The sequence below is a fragment of the Microcebus murinus genome, chromosome 6, assembly GCF_040939455.1.
Source record: "Microcebus murinus isolate Inina chromosome 6, M.murinus_Inina_mat1.0, whole genome shotgun sequence".
Classification (NCBI taxonomy): domain Eukaryota; kingdom Metazoa; phylum Chordata; class Mammalia; order Primates; family Cheirogaleidae; genus Microcebus; species Microcebus murinus.
The window spans coordinates 14,073,230-14,091,959 of record NC_134109.1 but is presented as its reverse complement, the minus strand read 5'-3'; the positions used below and the strand labels follow the sequence as shown (position 1 = coordinate 14,091,959).

General features: G+C 39.6%; 1 protein-coding gene across 1 annotated transcript in view; it reads right to left on the bottom strand.

The window, feature by feature from the left end:
* Positions 1 to 17,068, bottom strand: part of NRDE2 (NRDE-2, necessary for RNA interference, domain containing) — a 49,208-nt gene extending 32,140 nt beyond the window's left edge. The window contains exons 1-3 of the mRNA XM_076003776.1: positions 16,883 to 17,068; positions 3,725 to 3,833; positions 2,405 to 2,638 (exon numbers count right to left, since the gene is read on the bottom strand). Of these exons, the coding sequence (XP_075859891.1) occupies positions 2,405 to 2,638; positions 3,725 to 3,833; positions 16,883 to 16,946 (407 nt within the window). The 5' untranslated portion in view covers positions 16,947 to 17,068. The remainder of the gene's footprint in view (positions 1 to 2,404; positions 2,639 to 3,724; positions 3,834 to 16,882) is intronic.
* Positions 17,069 to 18,730: the final 1,662 nt, after the last annotated feature.

Genomic DNA, 18,730 nt, shown 5'->3' with positions numbered 1-18,730 from the left:
GTAAGGGCAGCAAAAGGAGGGAGGGCCCACTTGGAAGAGATTGATGTACTCCAGAAAGAAATGGAATGTCAGTTGGGAGGAAAAAAGAAGGCTACATGCAAACTACTCCTGAAGAGTAAATAAGCCTTCTTCCCTCCTCTACTGGGTACTGAAGTCAGGAAGCAGGATGTGGTCTGGGCTATGGCAAGGAAGGCTCTGCCTCCACCTGAGGAAAAGCCCACCCAGGAAACAAAGGTCAATTAGTAGCTATGGCCTCTGGGGAAGTTAGCCCAGTCCCCTTGGAATAAAATCCCATATGGTATGCTACCCTCCAGGAAGCCATTTCCCTGAAATCATGGAAAGACTCTCAAATCTCACTATATCTTAGTCTTTGTCTATGTGGAAATATTAATAAACAATCCTTCCAGGTGACTTTCCCAGGAAGAGACTACAGAATAGCAAGAATTAAAAGACAAGAACAATTTATTTTGATCTTAATAAGGATATCCTGCAAAATATCAACAAACTTAAAAATGCTCTTTCGATCATAAAACTATCAAGAGGCTGTAAAGATCCCCTCTGATGTGATTAAGCATAAACCAAAATTAACTATCCTTCAAGTTCTAATGACAGTTTCTATTAATATATGGTTTCAGGAAGTCCTTTAAAACTCACTTTCCTTAGCTATAAAAAAGGACAAGTAGCTAAAAGGTGAGTTTTCAGAAGACAGAATAAAGTAGCTTGTTTTGAAAGACAAATTAAAAAGCAAGGATACTAGGCCGGGCGCGGTGGCTCACGCCTGTAATCCTAGCACTTTGGGAGGCCGAGGCGGGCGGATTGCTCAAGGTCAGGAGTTCGAAACCAGCCTGAGCGAGACCCCGTCTCTACCAAAAATAGAAACAAATTAATTGACCAACTAAAAATATATATAGAAAAAATTAGCCGGGCATGGTGGCGCATGCCTGTAGTCCCAGCTACTCGGGAGGCTGAGGCAGTAGGATCGCTGAGCCCCGGAGATTGAGGTTGCTGTGAGCCAGGCTGACGCCACGGCACTCACTCTAGCCTGGGCAACAAAGTGAGATTCTGTCTCAAAAAAAAAAAAAAAAAAAAAGCAAGGATACTAATAATATATTCATTCATTCATCCATATGACAAAAATGCACTGAGTGCTTGCTCTGTATCAGGCCCTGTGCACCAAGCCCTGGGGGGCTACAGTGGTAAGCAAGGAAGGCACGGTTCCTGCCCTCATAAATTCAGTCAAATTCAGAACCTGCTGCTTGGCTCCTTTATTTTTTCCTCCAAAGAACAAGCTTGGGTTACAGGTTTAACACCTGGGATACACCAAAGGCTAAATGAATCTGGCTCCTCTGTGGCACAGAGGCCTGCAGTGCACTGCGACACTGATCTGATGACAGAGCGATCCCAGGAGACTGCAGTGTTTGCTTCTCTGATGGCAACACTGAGGGCTGGGTTCCAGACTTGCTCCAACGCAGAGCTCTCACTGACAGCAATGGGACTTCCAAACTTACAACAAAAGTAAATAATCCCTGAAGAGTTGCAAAAATCTCAACAGCACTACTTTAAGGGATGTCCTGGACACATACTTACATTTTCTCTTTTCTAGCCCATATGAGCAAAGAAAAGAAAAATGTTAAATAAGCATTAAGTCAGGTAGCTTCATCACTTATCGCCTGTCTCACCTACAGGTAAATGCCTCTCTATATGTAGGAGGATGTTAGACTAAGCACACAGAAAAATCTATATTGAGTACCTATGCTGTGACCATTCTTTAAAATGACTTGAACAATATGCTCAAGGTAGACAACAGAGTAAGATATGGGGAGAAATCAAGCCCCCAAGGAATGGAAATACTGTGGTCTTGAGCTATTCTACACCTTTAACACAGTGGTCCTAAAAAAGAATGTGAAAAAGAAAAGGAAAAGGACAAAAGCAATAATTATTTAAGTGCTACACTAACCTTAACAGAAAGACGTGTGTGCATGTGTACACACACCAATGGGCAGGAGTGACTGAATGAAAGACATATCAAGGAAGAGGAATGAGATGTTTCTCTTACTCTCTGTAAGTGTGGAGGCCAGGAGCCCTCAGAGATGGAACCCTTAACTGTGCAGTGCACTGACCCACATACCCGCTATGTGGCACACCTGCCATCTTTCAAAAGTCCCAAAGACTTTTTGTCTGAATCAGATTTTGACATAATCACTACTGTGCCTAAATAACATTTCTCACCTGGAATCATGCTCTTAATTTATTTTCTTTTCTTTTTAAAGATCTAATGGTAGAGCTCTCTTTTGATTGAGTGGCTAAATAATCAATCAAACAAACATCTACCTTGTGGCAACAATCAAAAAAAGAAAAACTCAAGATTTAAAATAATTATGCGTATTTGAGAACAGAGACACACCTCAGTTTCTCAGACTCCTTTTTACTGCCTTCGATGCTGCGGAGAGACTTGTCCCTTTCAGAATCGGTGTCTGGCTCAGATCCACTGCTGCTCGACTGCCCGTGCTTTCTCTTGGTTTTCTTCTGGTGCTGATGCTTCCTTTTCTTCTTTTTCTCTTTCTTCTTTTTTCTGCTTGCTTGTCTGACCTTTTTGTTAGTGTCACTTTCGTCTGAAAGCTCTGATTTCAGAGGACTCCTGTTTAGGAAAGTCAACTTTAGAATTATTTTCCAAAGAGAAGTAGGGAAAATTAATATCTAAATAAGTGAGTAAATAAATATGTAATACGGAACCCTATGAATGTTCACATGGATCTACTATTTGTCTATATATTATACAGTATATTCCTGGATTACATCTCACCATAAAGACTTAAGAACTGGGCTTAACATAAAAACGAGTGAAGAAATTCTAATTTTAATAGTTTCTAAACCTACACTTTCATATTTATACATCTTTAAAAGAAAGTAACCTCCCATTATTTTATCAAATATATTGTTTTTTAAAACATTATAAAAGGTTTATTTTCAGTACCACATATTATGCCAACATGTGCTTAATGCAAAAAGGCAAAAAAAAAAAAAGATTTAATTGTGGTATTTGTTTTTAAATGTGACAATGAGCTCTTCTTCCTCCTTACTGAAATATCTATAAACTTCCTCTCATGCATCAACTATTCTCAATTTCTAAAGGCTTCTTACACACTTAGACAGAGTTTCCCAGGGTATTCACCCCATTAATGAGACCATCTAGTCTATATTTGTGAGACAGCATATTTCTCAGTTCAATGATCTACAACAAAATTCTTTCACAGCTGGGTAGAGATATATGCCATTTTGCTTTCCCTGATGTTTTTATGAGATTTTTATCCTATGTTATAGTATATGAGCTCCTTCTATTTTTAAAAAAGTGTTGAAAATTCAGCTAAAGAAATATCTGAATTACAATACTCTAAAGGTTACTAATGAGGTTAGTAAAGTTACTTAAGAATCACAATGATGCCATTTCCCTCACGGCCTAATTATAGCCTAACTGTGTCATGTACTTGCCACTGCAATGCAAAGAAAAAAAACAGAATAATCTATAAAAGTGAGGTAAGGGAAAATAGTCAAAGATCACATCATTTTGAGGTAAGGGAAAATAGTCAAAGATCACATCATTACTTTAAGTAAATGGAAGTTTTACATAGCTCTCTTATCACAGGGTTTTCTAAGGAGCATCGTTTAAGCTAAGCTATAGATAGTATAGTGACAAAAACTAAAACCCTACTGTCAAAAAGGCTACCTTGTCAGTGGTGACCCTTCAGAAACAAGGGCTGTGGCTGCTTCAGTCTGTTGACTCAGTGACGTTATGGATCCAACACAAAAGCTTGGGTTGCTCAGCCAGTCTAACTCTGCACAGCAAAAGGGAGAAAAGACCAAAGAAATTAGCTCAGTATGATTCTGAAGCAGAAAATCTAACCATCTTATCAGCTGACATACTAATTCACAGCCAACATCAGCCAGACATTCTGAACAATCCACAGAAGCCAAATGGAATCCATGAAATTTTTATTTCACAGGGCAATGGTGCTTTAAAACACTCTAAAATATTTAAGACAGAAATCCTCTTATGACATTGAACTGTAGCTTAAGCAAAAGCCATGTAACAAGTGTGGCCAAAAAGGCAACAAGGCATTATTATGTATTCCATCCACACAGTTTAATAAGCGTGAATGCTTCCAAAGCATTTGGTTTTAATGACCTCAAATTTGATTTAGACAATTCCCAAAAGTTAAAAAATCAAATCATGCATAAAAGCTCACCATGTTTGGTGTTATTACAGGAGATTAAGATCTTTTAAAAAGATATTCCATGTTCTACCTTAGTATACTAACTTAACAAACATTTCCTTATAACAGTACTCCCCTTCGGAAATAAAAATGCAAGATATCAACTTTTAATGCTAAAATCAGATAAATGTTAATACTGTAATGTTTATCTCTGGGTAGTCATATTAAATGTCTAACAGTTTTCTTCTTTCTGCTTATCCCTAATTTCTAACTTTTCTATAACTAACTATTTCTAAATTACTTATTTTCTAACTTTTAGGAGTCTTACCTGTGAAAGGAAGAAAAAAACATGGGATGGCAGTAGCAACGGAGCCTACAGAGGGATATTTTGTCCTGTTTTGTTTTAGGATGGGAGGCCAGAGCATATTCATATGCTAAGAAGAAAGAACCCATAAAATGTCTGAAGATACAAGTTAAAAAGTTTAAACAACTGTATCTTTAACAGTTTTATTCAGATATAATACACATACCATAAAGTTTACCCACTTAAAGTATACTACTCAATGGTTTTTAGTACACCTACAAAGTTGTACAGCCATCTCCATAACTTTAGAACATTTTCACCATCCCAAAAAGAAACCTCTACCTATTAGCAGTCAATTCCTATCACCCACTTCCTGTTCTTGCACCCCACCTCCCATCCCTAGGCAACCACTAATCTACTTTCTATTTCTATAAATTTGCCTATTTTGGACATTTAATATAAATGAGCTCATATTATACATGTGGTCTTTTGTAACTTTCTTGTCATTTGGCATAATCTTTACAAGGTTCATCCATGCTTTAGCATGTGTAACTACTTCGTCCCTATTATTACTGAGAAATACTCTATTTTATGGATATACCACATTTTATCTGTTCATTAGTTGGACACTTGGGTTATTCCCTCTTTTTGGCTATTATGAATAATGCTGCTGTGAATATTCATGTGCAAGATTTAATATGGATGTGTTTTCATTTCTCTTGGGTAGATATCTAGGAGCAGAACTGCTAGGTCATATGGTAACTCATGTTTAGCATTTTGAGGAGCTGCCATACTGTTTTTCAAAGTAGCTGTATCATTTTAAATTCCCATTAACAATAGATAAGAATTCTAATTTCTCTGCATCCCCACCAACACTTGTTACTGTCTTTTTGATCACAGTCTTTTTGATCACTAGTAGGTGTGATGTGTTATCTCATTGTGGCTTTGATTTTCATTTCCCTCGTGATTAATGACACTGAGCATCTTTTCACATGTTTATTGGCCATTCAAAGATCTTCTTTAGAGAAGCATCTATTCAAATCCTTTACCTATTTTAAATTGTGTTATCTTTTTATTAATGAATTCTAAGGGTTCTTTATATATTCTGGATACTAGTCCATTATGGTGATTGTATCTTAGGAGGAAACACCACTTCCTGTTCTGTGCTTCCTGATGACAGATACTTTGTTTTTGTTGTTGTTATTGTTGTTTTGAGACAGAGTCTCGCTTTGTTGCCCAGGCTAGAGTGAGTGCCCTGGCATCAGCCTAGCTCACAGCAACCTCAAACTCCTGGGCTCAAGCAATCATACTGCCTCAGCCTCCCAGGTAGCTGGGACTACAGGCATGTGCCACCATGCCTGGCTAATTTTTTCTATATATATTAGTTGGCTAATTAATTTCTTTCTATTTATAGTAGAGTTGGGGTCTTACTCTTGCTCAGGTTGGTTTTGAACTCCTGAACTCAAACGATTTGCCTGCCTCGGTCTCCCAGAGAGCTAGGATTACAGGCGTGAGCCACAGAGCCCTGCCAGATACTTTTTTTACTCACTGCTATATCACCAGCACCTTGAGAAATACCTCGCATACAGTAGGTGTTCAACAAATATTTGTGAGAAAGAGGAAAAGGAGGAAGGAAGGAAAATTCCAAAGGAGGAAAAGGTACATAAAACAGTACAGAAAAAAGGGAAAGAAGAGAGAGATTCTAACTTTAGTGCCTTCCGTAGCCCAAACACCAGGCTAAGCACTTACATCCTTTACATTTTTTAATCCTCACAAGGCTCTAGGGGAGGTATTATGATCTCTACTTTATAGAAGAGGAAACTAAGGCTCAAAGGGATTAAGTAATTTGTAAGGTCATGTCTAATAAATGCTAAACAATTGTTCACGCAATCTTTCTTCTACTGTCTCCTTTTTCCTTCTGAGGTTTCTTCCCTTCCCTTGGGCCTAATTCCTGGCAAGAGATAGGTGAAAATAGTTCCTGTTGCTCATAGAGATCACAGTTATTTCCACAATAATCAGATCTATCATGAACAAAAGAAAAGAAAAGTGGGAAAAGATGGAACAAACAGTATACAGAGAAACATGCTCTTAAACAATTCCAGTATATTTTTACATAAATGTTCTAGATAGTGATGACAGCTGGAAAGCAATGTAAAGAAATATAGACATCAAAACAACATAAAGTATGTGACTCTTCAAAGTCCTCCAGAAGGTACAAGAAAGGTTTTTTAAGGATGCAACTGAGACTTTGCCATATGGGACCACTATAAAAATAAGTTTATAAAGAACTAAAACTCTTGGCTTTTTTTGTTTGTTTGTTCTTCCTTTTGGTAACAGGGTCTTACTCTGTTGCCCAAGCTAGAGTGCACTGACATCATTATAGCTCATTGCAATCCCAAAGTCCTCGGCTCAAGTGATCCTCCTACTTCAGCCTCCCAAGTAGCTGGGACTACAGGAATGCACCACCACACCTGGCTAAAATTTCTGTTTTTTGTAGTGTCTCTGGAGTGTCTCTACATTGCTCAAGCTAATCTCTAAAACTCTTCAGTTTTGAACCTGAATCATCATGGACCCTCTGTGTGACCTTCATCTCAACCAAATGACCCTTTATGGGGGCAAAAGGTGTTTTCACCTGACAATAAGTTTTTTTGTTTGTTTTGTTTTGGGTTTTGTTAGCATATTAACAGTGAATATGCATGGAATATTAGAAGTAATAATCATTGGATGCTAGGCCTGGAGGGATTTTGGAAATCATCTAGTCCACATGTTTTCAAAACTTTCTTAGGCCAAGGAACTCACTTCTCAAACAAAACCTTTCAGTGATGTCCATGAAGAATGATGTACATGAAGAATAGAAAAGGTACAGATGCTCTGGTTGGGGGTTGAGAGGGAGGGCATGGGTCTGAGAAGGCTCTGCAGAGCACAGCCTAGACATCCTGCCCTCACAGATCAATAGTTGGAGGACCAAAAAGGTTAAGTCATGTGGCCAAGGGCACACATTTGAAGCTGGATCTGCAATTCTTCATCTAGTTCTGTCTACCACACCATGGTGCTTCTCTTCACTTCCTCAACTAAGGAGCTCGTGCCCCTAAAATCTCCTTGCAATTGGTACATGGGGCTATTATGACAATTTTCACATTATAATCTCATTATGTGCACGTCAGTCTTCCCACTATATTCTAAACCAAGAGTCAAAAATTCAAATCCTATAAGGAACCAGATTAATAATGGTTACTGTAGCACTACAGGGAGTAGCAACAGAAAAATGAAACAAAAACATTCTGCTAGTCAAACAAATATACTCACTGGTTTATAACTCTTTTTTTTTTTTTTTTTTTTTGAGACGCCCAGGCTAGAGTGAGTGCTGTGACGTCAGCCTAGCTCACAGCAACCTCAAACTCCTGGGCTCAAGTAATCCTACTGCCTCAGCCTTCCGAGTAGCTGGGACTACAGGCATGCACCACCATGCCCGGCTAATTTTTTCTATATAAATATTAGTTGGCCAATTAATTTCTTTATCTTTATAGTAGAGACAGGGTCTCACTCTTGCTCAGGCTGGTTATGAACTCCTGACCTCGAGCAATCTACCCACCTAGGCCTCCCAGAGTGCTAGGATTACAGGCGTGAGCCACCACGCCTGGCCTGGTTTATAACTCTTGTATCCAAGTTCCCAGCTCCTTTCTCTGCTCCTACCTATCACTCCCCAAACTATAAGCACCATGAGGGCAGGGGCCATGACTACTCACTCCTGTATTCCCAACTCCTGGCACAGTGCCTTGGCACAAAGCAACTGGACTTGATAAATATTGGTTGAATAGATAAAAATAGATGAGGATGTGGAACATACCTTTGCATCTTTATACTCATGCCTAATTGGCTGAACAAACTGAAGAAATTTGAGATCTTCAAAAAAGCCTATTATCTAGCTATAAAGTACAACTATCGTAATACTTTTATTCTTCATGGTAAATGTATATTTAATCATTAAATAAATTACTGAGTACCTACTATATGCCCAGGCACAGGTCTAGGTTTTGGGGATACAGTGGTGAACAAGAAAGGTTCTGCTCACATGGTGAATTAACAGTTAAGGTTTATAATTATAATACCTTTAGATTGTTAAGTTCAATTTTAGTTAAATAGAATCCTGGAGAAAGTGAACTGAGATTAAAAGATGCTTTATTAATTAGACTGCCAAGTGCTTTTCAATAGTTACGTCCTCACATAATTTACAGATTTGATGGAAATTAAATATGTATTTAGATAACTGTGCCTATGCTAAGAAGGATGAACATATCACAGAGAAGACCAGCAGTATACCAAATGCCCAGGGTTTAAGAGAGAGAATCCGACTAGCTGACAAACCTTTTATCCCCGCAGGTTAGTAAATAAATCGCCAATTAGAAACTGCCTGGATATTAACATTCTACCATACATTTTATGACACATACACACATCTAAGAAAGGAAGAAAGGTGAAGGTATCAGGCAGAAAAACGACTTTAGTGCTAATATATCTGGTAGAAATGCAGCATGTATAAATTTCCAGGGTAATTTAACAGAAAATAATACAATGAATCATCAGTGAATACTTTAAGCTAAAATACTTTTTGTGATATTTTTATTATATAACTATGTCCCCATCACTAGAGATAATGCTTTAATTCAATGCAACTACAGATGAGGAAAAAACTGCTGTGAAAAGTTTCAAACTTCAAAAACAAATCTTGAATAATCAGATAAACTCTCCAAGTTCTACACCCATTCCCCATCCTATTCTAACAAAATAACACTGATTACTAGTTTGCTTAAGTAAGCTCAGAGGTGAGTGCCACCCCTCCAGAGATAATTCAAAAAACATTTCTAGAGCTCACTGTTCAAGTAAACTAGCATATATATTAGGGAGGAAGTTTGTCCCTTTAAAAAGAATAAGCCAAGCTCTTCATTTTTATCAAAACCCTCATTTTCTGACACAGGATCTGGAAGCCCAATCTTATCTGTACAAAAAGCACCAGCAAACATTGACTGAGAACTGCATTTAAGATGGTAACAATAGAGAACGTGAGCAAAGTTGGCCCTTCCACGGAACCTACGATTTGAAGAGGCCCACAAATTCCAAAGGTAATACTTAAACAAGCAAAACCCCAACATTCTAATATCATAGTGTGGTTTATAACAGAAGTTCTGGACTCGGAAGGACCTGTGTTCAAACTGGCTTTATTGTTTCTTAGTTGTGCAACTCTGAACAAAACACTTAATCTCTGAGTCTCTTTTTCTCATTTGGTAAGCTTTTACTGAGAGCCAGGCACTGTTCTAGATGCTAGGAATGCACAATGAACAAGATAAACCCAACTCTACTAGACCTCATGAAGCTGACAGTTACATGCAATGTGACAAATGCCAAGATAGAGGGTGGGGGGAATAGCCTACAGGAAGAAAAAATAGATTTCATTAGGAAAGACAAATGGACTTGTTAGGAAAGCAAAAGTGACAGTGGTCCCCAACCTTTTTGGTACCAGGGACTGGTTTCATGTAAGATTGGAAGAGCGGCTGTGCGGGACCCCTAGTTCCTAAGTTTCATGGAAGACAATTTTTCCATTGGGGGTGGGAGGTGGCACGAGGAGCTCTGCAGCCAGGTCCCCTAATAGGCCTCAGACCAGTATGTGCTCCTGGGAGTTGGGGACTGCAGAGTTTGTGACAATGCTTGTCTATGCAGGTTATGAGCAGTCTTCCCAGCTACTTCATAAAACTCCCCTAGAGAGGGGATTTCTGGTAGCTTTACTCTTGGTTCCTCTCCTGTGAGTAAAAGCCTCCCCAAAGAGGGAATTTATGGCAGTTCTCACTTTTCAGAAGTTTCTGCTTTCTCAGAAAGTCAGACAAGAGAAAGTATCAGAAGGATTCTTTCCTCATGTGTTTCATCTCAAATATCTTCAGCTTAAATTAATCTTTATACCAGCTCTGGGGTTCCATGTGGATTCTCATTGTCTCAGACTGTTTTCAAGCATTTACTATGAAGTTAAAAAACTACTAACTCTCATTTACATGCTAAAAATAAATAATACCTACTAAAAAATGCTGAGATAGAGAAAATCTACAGGTAATAATGAGAGCACATAATTAGGTTCCCTAATTCATAAGATGTGTGCATCAGGGAGAGCTGCATGAGAAAACATCTCAGCTAAGGATCAAGGATGAAGGATGAAGAGTTAAGCAAATAAACTCCTAGGAAGCGTGTAGGCAGAGGAAATGGCTTACACAAAGGTCTGAAAGTGAGAAAGCGTGACTCTCTTGGAAATAGCAATAAGTTTTCATGGCTCGGCCACTGGGACTGAGGGGACGTGAAGGCAAATGAAGCTGGGGAGGAAGGGCCTTCAAAAACATGTTAGAGAGTTTGGGATTACCCTAAAAGCAACAAGCACATGGTCAACTTTTGAGCAAGAGTGACAAAATCTGATCTAGCGTTCGAAATATCGACAGCAAAGAGTAGTGCCAAAGTGCCTGAGTTCAAATCTTGGCTTTGTGACTTAACTAGCCATGTGACCTTGGGCAAGTTACTTGCTGGCTCTGTGCCTACAAGTCAACAGCACTGACTTCATAGGGTTGTTATGAGAATTCAATGAGTTCATATTTGTAAAGCATTTACCAGCGAATGGCACATTGTTTTTAAATAAAGCATTTTTAAATTCTTGCTACAGCGTGGAAAGTGTTTCACAGAGTGAAGGTAATCTAAAGGTGGGGAGACTATTTTAGGAGGCTGTCGCAGTAATCCAGGGAATGATTATGGAAAAAACTGGATAGTGGTAGTGAGACAAGAGAAAAACAAAAAATGTCAGAGTTGTTTGGAAGGACTGAATGGAGGAACCTTGAGTGAATGGTAGTGCCACTTTCTGATATGTGGACCCAAGAAGAGAAGGCTTGGGGGGAAAAAGATAAGTTTAGTTTCTTCCTCAAATATGCATAATACACCTGTTTCAAATGTTGTTATGAAGATGAAATGAACTGATAGGCCATCTTCCATCCCAACTCTGTCCAAATACTTGCTTTTCAAGCAACAATGTTTTAGGATACACAATCCTAATATAAACAATCTGAAGGGCTGGGTGCGGTGGCTCACACCCGTAATCCTAGCACTCTAGGAGGCCAAGGCAGGCAGATTGCTCAAGGTCAGGAGTTTGAAACCAGCCTGAGCAAGAGCGAGACCCCGTCTCTACTATAAATAGAAATTAACTGGCCAACTAATATATATAGAAAAAATTAGCCAGGCATGGTGGCACATGCCTGTAGTCCCAGCTACTCGGGAGACTGAGGCAGCAGAATTGCTTAAGCCCAGGAGTTTGAGGTTGCTATGAGCTAGGCTGACACCACGGCACTCACTCTAGCCTGGGAAACAAAACGGGACTCTGTCTCAAACAAAAAAACAATCTGAGGGTAGGAAGAAAAGCTCAAGAACAGGAGGGATCAGACACTGGGTGCTCTCTGCTGCCCCTGACACAATGAAGGTTCGTATACCTGTTTGTTGCAAGAATGAATGTTGCTAAATGTAGCCCTGCCAGACTCCTTACTGAATGTGATGCCTACTTAAATTCTGGTCTCTTTTTTTTTCCTCCTAGTGACAGGGTTTTACTCTGTCACCCAGGCTGAAGCGTAGTGGCACAATCATAGATAGCCACTACAGTCATAGTTCACCACAGCCTTGAACTTCTGGGCTCAAGCAATCCTCCTGCCTCAGCCTCCCAGGTCACTAGGATTACAGGCGTGAGCTACCACGCCAGGCTCTGGTCTAACTCTTAATGGCACCTAGACAGTGGAGAGCAGAGCCCCCTAACCCATTCTGGTCTTTCCTGACCAGCAGTTTAATGTCTTTTTAATTGAACCTCTACATCCACTACTACTAACACTAACATTTTTATAACATTTTATAGTGTAAGGCAAAAAGTACAGTGTTTCTATGTATAAGAGCCAAAGACTGGGAACAGTCCAAATGTGCTTAATAGGGGACTAGTTGAATAAAGTATGTGACAGCTACACAACTGAGTTCTGCATACCAGTAAAAGAAATGAGGAGGTTCTCTACATTATGCTATAGAGTGACTGCCAGGATTTAAGTTAAAATGTAGAACAGTATGCATTTACAAAAAATGTAGTTGCTCACAGTAAGGGGGAAAAGATGGAAGGTTAAAATGAAAATTTTAACCTGTAGAGGAAGGAAAGTAACAGGCTGGAGGAACAGAGATGAAAGTTTTTCTCTGAATATATCTGGTTTACATTTTCAACTTTAGAACTATGTAAATGTTTTACATCATTATAAAACAAAATCAAATCAAAAGGAAAAAAACCAATCCCTAAAAATTGAAAACAAATGGAATAAATACCTAACTGTACATCAAACTGGTGGCAAAACCACACAGAATTATTTCAAGCGATTTTAAAACACAATTATTTCCAGCCTGGGCAACATAGTGAGACCCCATCTCTATAAAAATAAAATAATTTTTTTCATTAGCCAGGCATGGTGGCACATGCTTGTTGTCCCAGCTACTTGAGAGGCTGAGGTAGAAGAACTGCATGAGCCCAAGAGTCCCACCCAGGCTGCAGTGAGCTATGACTGCACCACTGCACTCCAGCCTAGGTGACAGAGTGAGACCCCATTGCTAAAAAACAAATAAGTAAATAATAAATAAAAATTTAAGAAAAATTAAGCACAATAATTTGACCACATATTCATTGTGGGATATATCCTTAGAACAAACAGAACCATAAAGAAATGTGACAGTATTAGTATCAGTCATATTATTATTTTAAATATATATAAAAAAGAAAATACAAAAATTAAATCAAAGAAGTAAAAACCAGGCCGGGCACAATGGCTCACATCTGTAATCCTAGCACTCTGGGAGGCCAAGAATGGAGGATTGCTTGAGGCCAGGAGTTCAAGACCAGCCTGAGCAACAGCGAGTGAGACCCCATTTTTACAAAAAAACAGAAAAAATTAGCATTCACCTGGAGTTCCAGCTACTTGGGAGGCTAAGGCAGGAGAATCGCTTGAGCCTAGGAGTCTGAGGTTGCAGTGAACTGTGATAACACCACAGGAGTGACAGGGAGACAGAGCGAGATTCCGTCTCAAAAAAAAAAGTCTTATAATCTTAAATTTGGACTACAAATATCAATATGAATTCATGATGCTTTTCTCTTCCTGGTTCTGTCCACTGAAAAAGTCTAGAAGTAATGACAACCCAGTAGCGATGATACCCCTAATACCCAATTTGTGGTTTTAATATATCCATACCATTTTCCACTAAAAGAAACCAGGGTTCCTTGGAGAAATGGCCAACTCCAGGCCATAAAAAACATATAAGCGATGAGCCTTCCCTTGGATACCTCTTAGGACAGAAAGTAAAGAAGCTATTACAGATGACTGGGTCAGCTGGGTGCGGTTTTTCACAACTGTAATCCCAGCACTTTGTCAGGCCAAGGTGGGAGGATCACCTGAGGCCGAAGTTCCACACCAGCATGGGCAAGACCCCCATCTCTACAAAAATTAAAAAAAAAAAAAAAAAAAAAACCAGCCAGGTGTGATGGTGCATGCCTATGGTCCTAGCTACTTGGGAGGCTGAAACAGAAGGATCACTTGAGCCTAAAAATTCAAGGTTATAGTGAGCTATGATGGTGCCACTGCACTCCAGCCTGGGAGACAGACTGACACCCTGTCTCTTAAAAAAATAAATAAAGATGACTGGGTCATGCCAAAAGGACACAGGTACCAACTTGATCAGGTTCCCATTAGCCAAAGATGGGACAATTTGAGCATTAAAAAATACTACCTGCAAAAGATTGAAATATAAATTTTAAATTCATACATTCATAATGAAAACAAAAAACACACCTCACTGGTCATCTCTGGAAGTTGCTGGGACCCCAACTAATTATTATTATTATTTTTGAGACACAGTCTTAGTCTGTTGCCTGGGCTAGAGTGCTGTGGTGTTAGCCTAGCTCACAGCAACCTCAAATACCTGGGTTCAAGCGATCCTTCTGCCTCAGCCTCCCAAGTAGCTGGGACTACAAGCATGTGCCACCATGCCCGGCTAATTTTTTCTATTTATATTTTCAGTTGTCCATCTAATTTCTTTCTATTTTTAGTAGAGATGGGGTCTCACTCTTGCTCAGGCTGGTTTTGAACTTCTGACCTTGAGTGATCTACCCGCCTCGGCCTCCCAGGACTACAGGCGTGAGCCACCATGCCTGGCCCCAAATAGTTCTTTATTTAAAAAAAAAAAAAAATGATGCTAATAAACATAGGAAGGATGATAAAATTAGAAAATAATCATTTTGCAAATTCAATGAAATAATGGACCTATGCAATAATCATACATGGCTGCAAAAAGCATTCGGTGAAAGGCTGATGGGCAGCTTCATAATGGATGAATCAGGCTTATAGTCCACCGATTGATGTTAATATCATTAAGAGAGAAAATTGGACAGCACATTCTTCCACATGATTCAATAGCAAGTGGACAGCACCCTCAATGAGGAATTTTTCAACAATCAAAAATTATACCTGGATCTAATCAATTCTCTGGATCTAATTACCAGTTTACAGCAAATACTGGAAAGAGAAACATGGTAAATGACACCATGAGGATGTGGTGGGAAATGCCTACAGGACAAATGACCCAGTTTCCTCAAAAAAATCAATCACATAGGAAAAGGAAGGACCGGGAAAAATTGTTTTATATTGAAAGAGACCTAAAAGACACACCCACAAAATGTAATGCTGTATCTTTTTTGGAAACTGACTTGAAGAAACCAACTGTAAAAGTCCATTTTTGAGACAACTTGGGAAATTTCAACATTGGCTGGTAAGTAAATGATATTAAAGAATTATAGTTAATTTCATTGTAAGTAATAATGTGTTTAAATTTTTTTTAAAGACAGTATTTTTAAAAGAGCACTTTTACATACATTTCCCTAATGCTGGATATACAGAGGATGTCCAATAAGTGCTGGTTATTAATGACAAGAGTAACACTCCCCTGCAAACTTTCAATCCCTCCCCCAAAATAAATGAATAAACTCTTCACTTCATTTATTATTAAATGCCACTATCCTCCTCACAACCAGCCCCAACCATACTTCCCAAGGCTCCTCTTTAAGCCACTATACTTCCAGAGAAACTGGATTATTCACAGTATTTTGCGCAGGTATCACACTTTTCTTCTACAGCACTTTGAAGGCCCTGGAATGCCCTTCTACTATCTTTATTTGTCCAAATCCTACCTACTCTCTTAAAGATCCATCCCAAAAGTTAGCTCCTACATAAAAGCCTTCTCTGAACCTTCTATCAGAAGTAATATTCCTGTGGTTCACCTGTGATATCTACAACATACTTATGCTGCACATTTTTTAAGGTGCACTTCCACAACACATAATTATTAAGTACCTACTACTTGTCTGCACATCCAACAAATATTTATTGAACACCTCTTATATTTTGGACCTGCGTTAGGGGCCAAGCATACTACAATGAATAGACAAACACTGTCTAGACATCGTAGATGTTACAGTCTAGTAAATGAAGACCACAATCACACTAATTACATAAGAAATTACTCACAATTATGGGAAGTGTATCAAAAGAGAAGTCTAGGAACTATCAGAGGATATAACAGAGGTGTCAAACACAATTCAGCCCCACTACAAAAGGAACATAATTTAGGATTAATTACTTCTTAAATGAATTCACCATGAGCCTCAAATTTTTAACAATGCACCTCGCTTGGAATGTTTGGGCCTTAAATAAAATATGTAAAGCCATAACTTGACACAGAGTAGGTCCTCAAGCAATAAAAGTTAGTTTTTTTCACTAGGTGCTGTGCCCACTTGGAGAGAAAGAGATTAGGGTTTGGATCCTAATCCCCTAGTTTATGCCTGCCAAAAGATATTAACCTAATAACCATTTCAGAAATAAGTCAAACAGGAAAGGAAGGACCACGTAATAAAAACATTCAGCGTTTGCATCAGGAGTCTCCTAGAGATGTCAAGTACCATTACTCCCATTTTAAATGCGAAGTAACTGAGGCTTGGAGAAAGAATGAGATCCAAAAACATGGTAATAGAAAGTTTCCAGCTCCAGGGCATCAGCCTCGTACTTCGCCCCTCCATAACTCCACAACTGTGATTCTAGAAGAAGCCTCTGATCCACAGACCTCGAACGAAGCCTGGTACTCTTCCCAGAAGGCTTTGCAGCGTCGCAGAGAACTCTGGGATACAAATGGATAAACAAATCCAAGCCAAGGGCCGAGACCTGGGCCTGAGAAACTGCCTAGTAAGCCCCGCCAAGTGCCTTCTTCGGCCCGTGTGTGTGCTTACCTTTCCTGGAGCTTCCGCTGTCTGGGGCCTCACTAACCCCTGCAAAGGCCGGAAACAGCGCCATGACTACAGGCCGCACTGCCGTTTCTCTCTACAGAAATGGCGCCAGCGAGCGAGCGCCAGTCCGAGGCCTCCGCCGTCGCGGTGCTCTCTGGGAAGTGTGGTTTTCCTGGAGCTCGCCGGGGCGTGACCCCAGACCAGGAGGGGCAGGGCGGGTCCGGGAGGGGCGGGGCTTCGTGGGGGCGGAAACAAGGCGGGGCGGAGAGGGGCGGGGCGCTGCGGTAGGGACAGCTTCCCAGTGGTTAGCACCCTGAGAGAACCGGAAATACAGAAACCCGGAGCCGGAATCTTTCAGAGCAGAAAGGGACTGGAAAATTCAGATTTCAGTTCGACCTCTAAACTCACACTGTCTCTTGCTTACTGGTCAAGTTAATCAAACGCTCTAAGCTTGCCTCATTTGAAAAGTTGGGGAAATTAAATGAACATATTTATAACGTGTTTCACATTGTGTCTGGCCTGTGAAAAACGTCTACTATATGTTGTTTAATACTACGTGAGTTGTGACTGCAAGTTTGACTCAAAGACATGCGAGATATACAAACTTCAATCCGGTTGCCGTTTTAAATACTCTGGAAAAATGCAAGGTTTTATCAAGTTCAAAGGTCTTTGACACTTAGAAAATACATTTACCTACTCATGAGGTATTCTTTTTTTTTTTTTTTTTTTTGAGACAGAGTCTCCCTTTGTTGCCCAGGCTAGAGTGAGTGCCATGGCGTCAGCCTAGCTCACAGCAACCTCCAACTCCTGGGCTCAAGCAAACCTTCTGCTCAGCCTCCCCAGTAGCTGGGACTACAGGCATGCACCACCATGCCTGGCTAATTTTTTCTATATATATTAGTTGGACAATTAATTTCTTTCTATTTATAGTAGAGACGGGGTCTTGCTCTTGCTCAGGCTGGTTTTGAACTCCTGACCTCAAGCAATCCGCCCGCTTCGGCCTCCCAGAGTGCTAGGATTACAGGCGTGAGCCACCGCGCTTGGCCCATGAGGTAGTCTTAATAAAAATTAAGAATCAGAATCTGCTCAAGCCTGCTACCAGAAATATAGGGGATAAAGGAACAATTTAAAAGACTTCATACCACCTAAAAACAATCAGCCAAATCTCGAATGTGGGAAATTATAGAAAACTAATAACTGGGTTTCTTTAACAAATCAATGGTTTTTAAAGGGCAGGAGATTGCAATCGATTGAAAGAGTTTAGAGACTTGTCAACCAAATGCAATATATAGCCTCATTATGATTCTGATTGGACAAATTGTAAAAAGACCTTTTTTAAGGCAGATGGAGAAATAAGAAGGTGGACAGAATATTTCATGACATCAAGTAATTCTTGTGAGTTCTGCTAGATGTACTAATGGCACTGAGGTTCCTAGTTCTTATATGTTAGAGATACATACTGAAGGATGTGCAACTAAAAATAGATAAATGAAAATATATTTTTTTGGACCTGGGGAGTTAAATATCTTTAGAGTTAGATAGGCAATACATTAGAAACCAGAGATACAAATCTAATCATCTAATTAAGGGATGGATGGACTCTTGTAAAGGCTGTCGACCTGTGTGAGAATAGGTCTTGTGAGCCCAAAGTCAACACCCTTAAAATGCTTTGAAACCTTTGACATAGTACTTACAAAAAGGGACTTAGAATAACAGTAGGGCAGCAATGCCCTGCATATCTGCAACTTTAAATCTCAGGTACTTCTGAAGGAAATAAGTCACTAAGAGATAAATGTTAAAAATAAATAAATAAATCTCAGGTCCTGCCAAAATCTCTGACTCTAAATTACC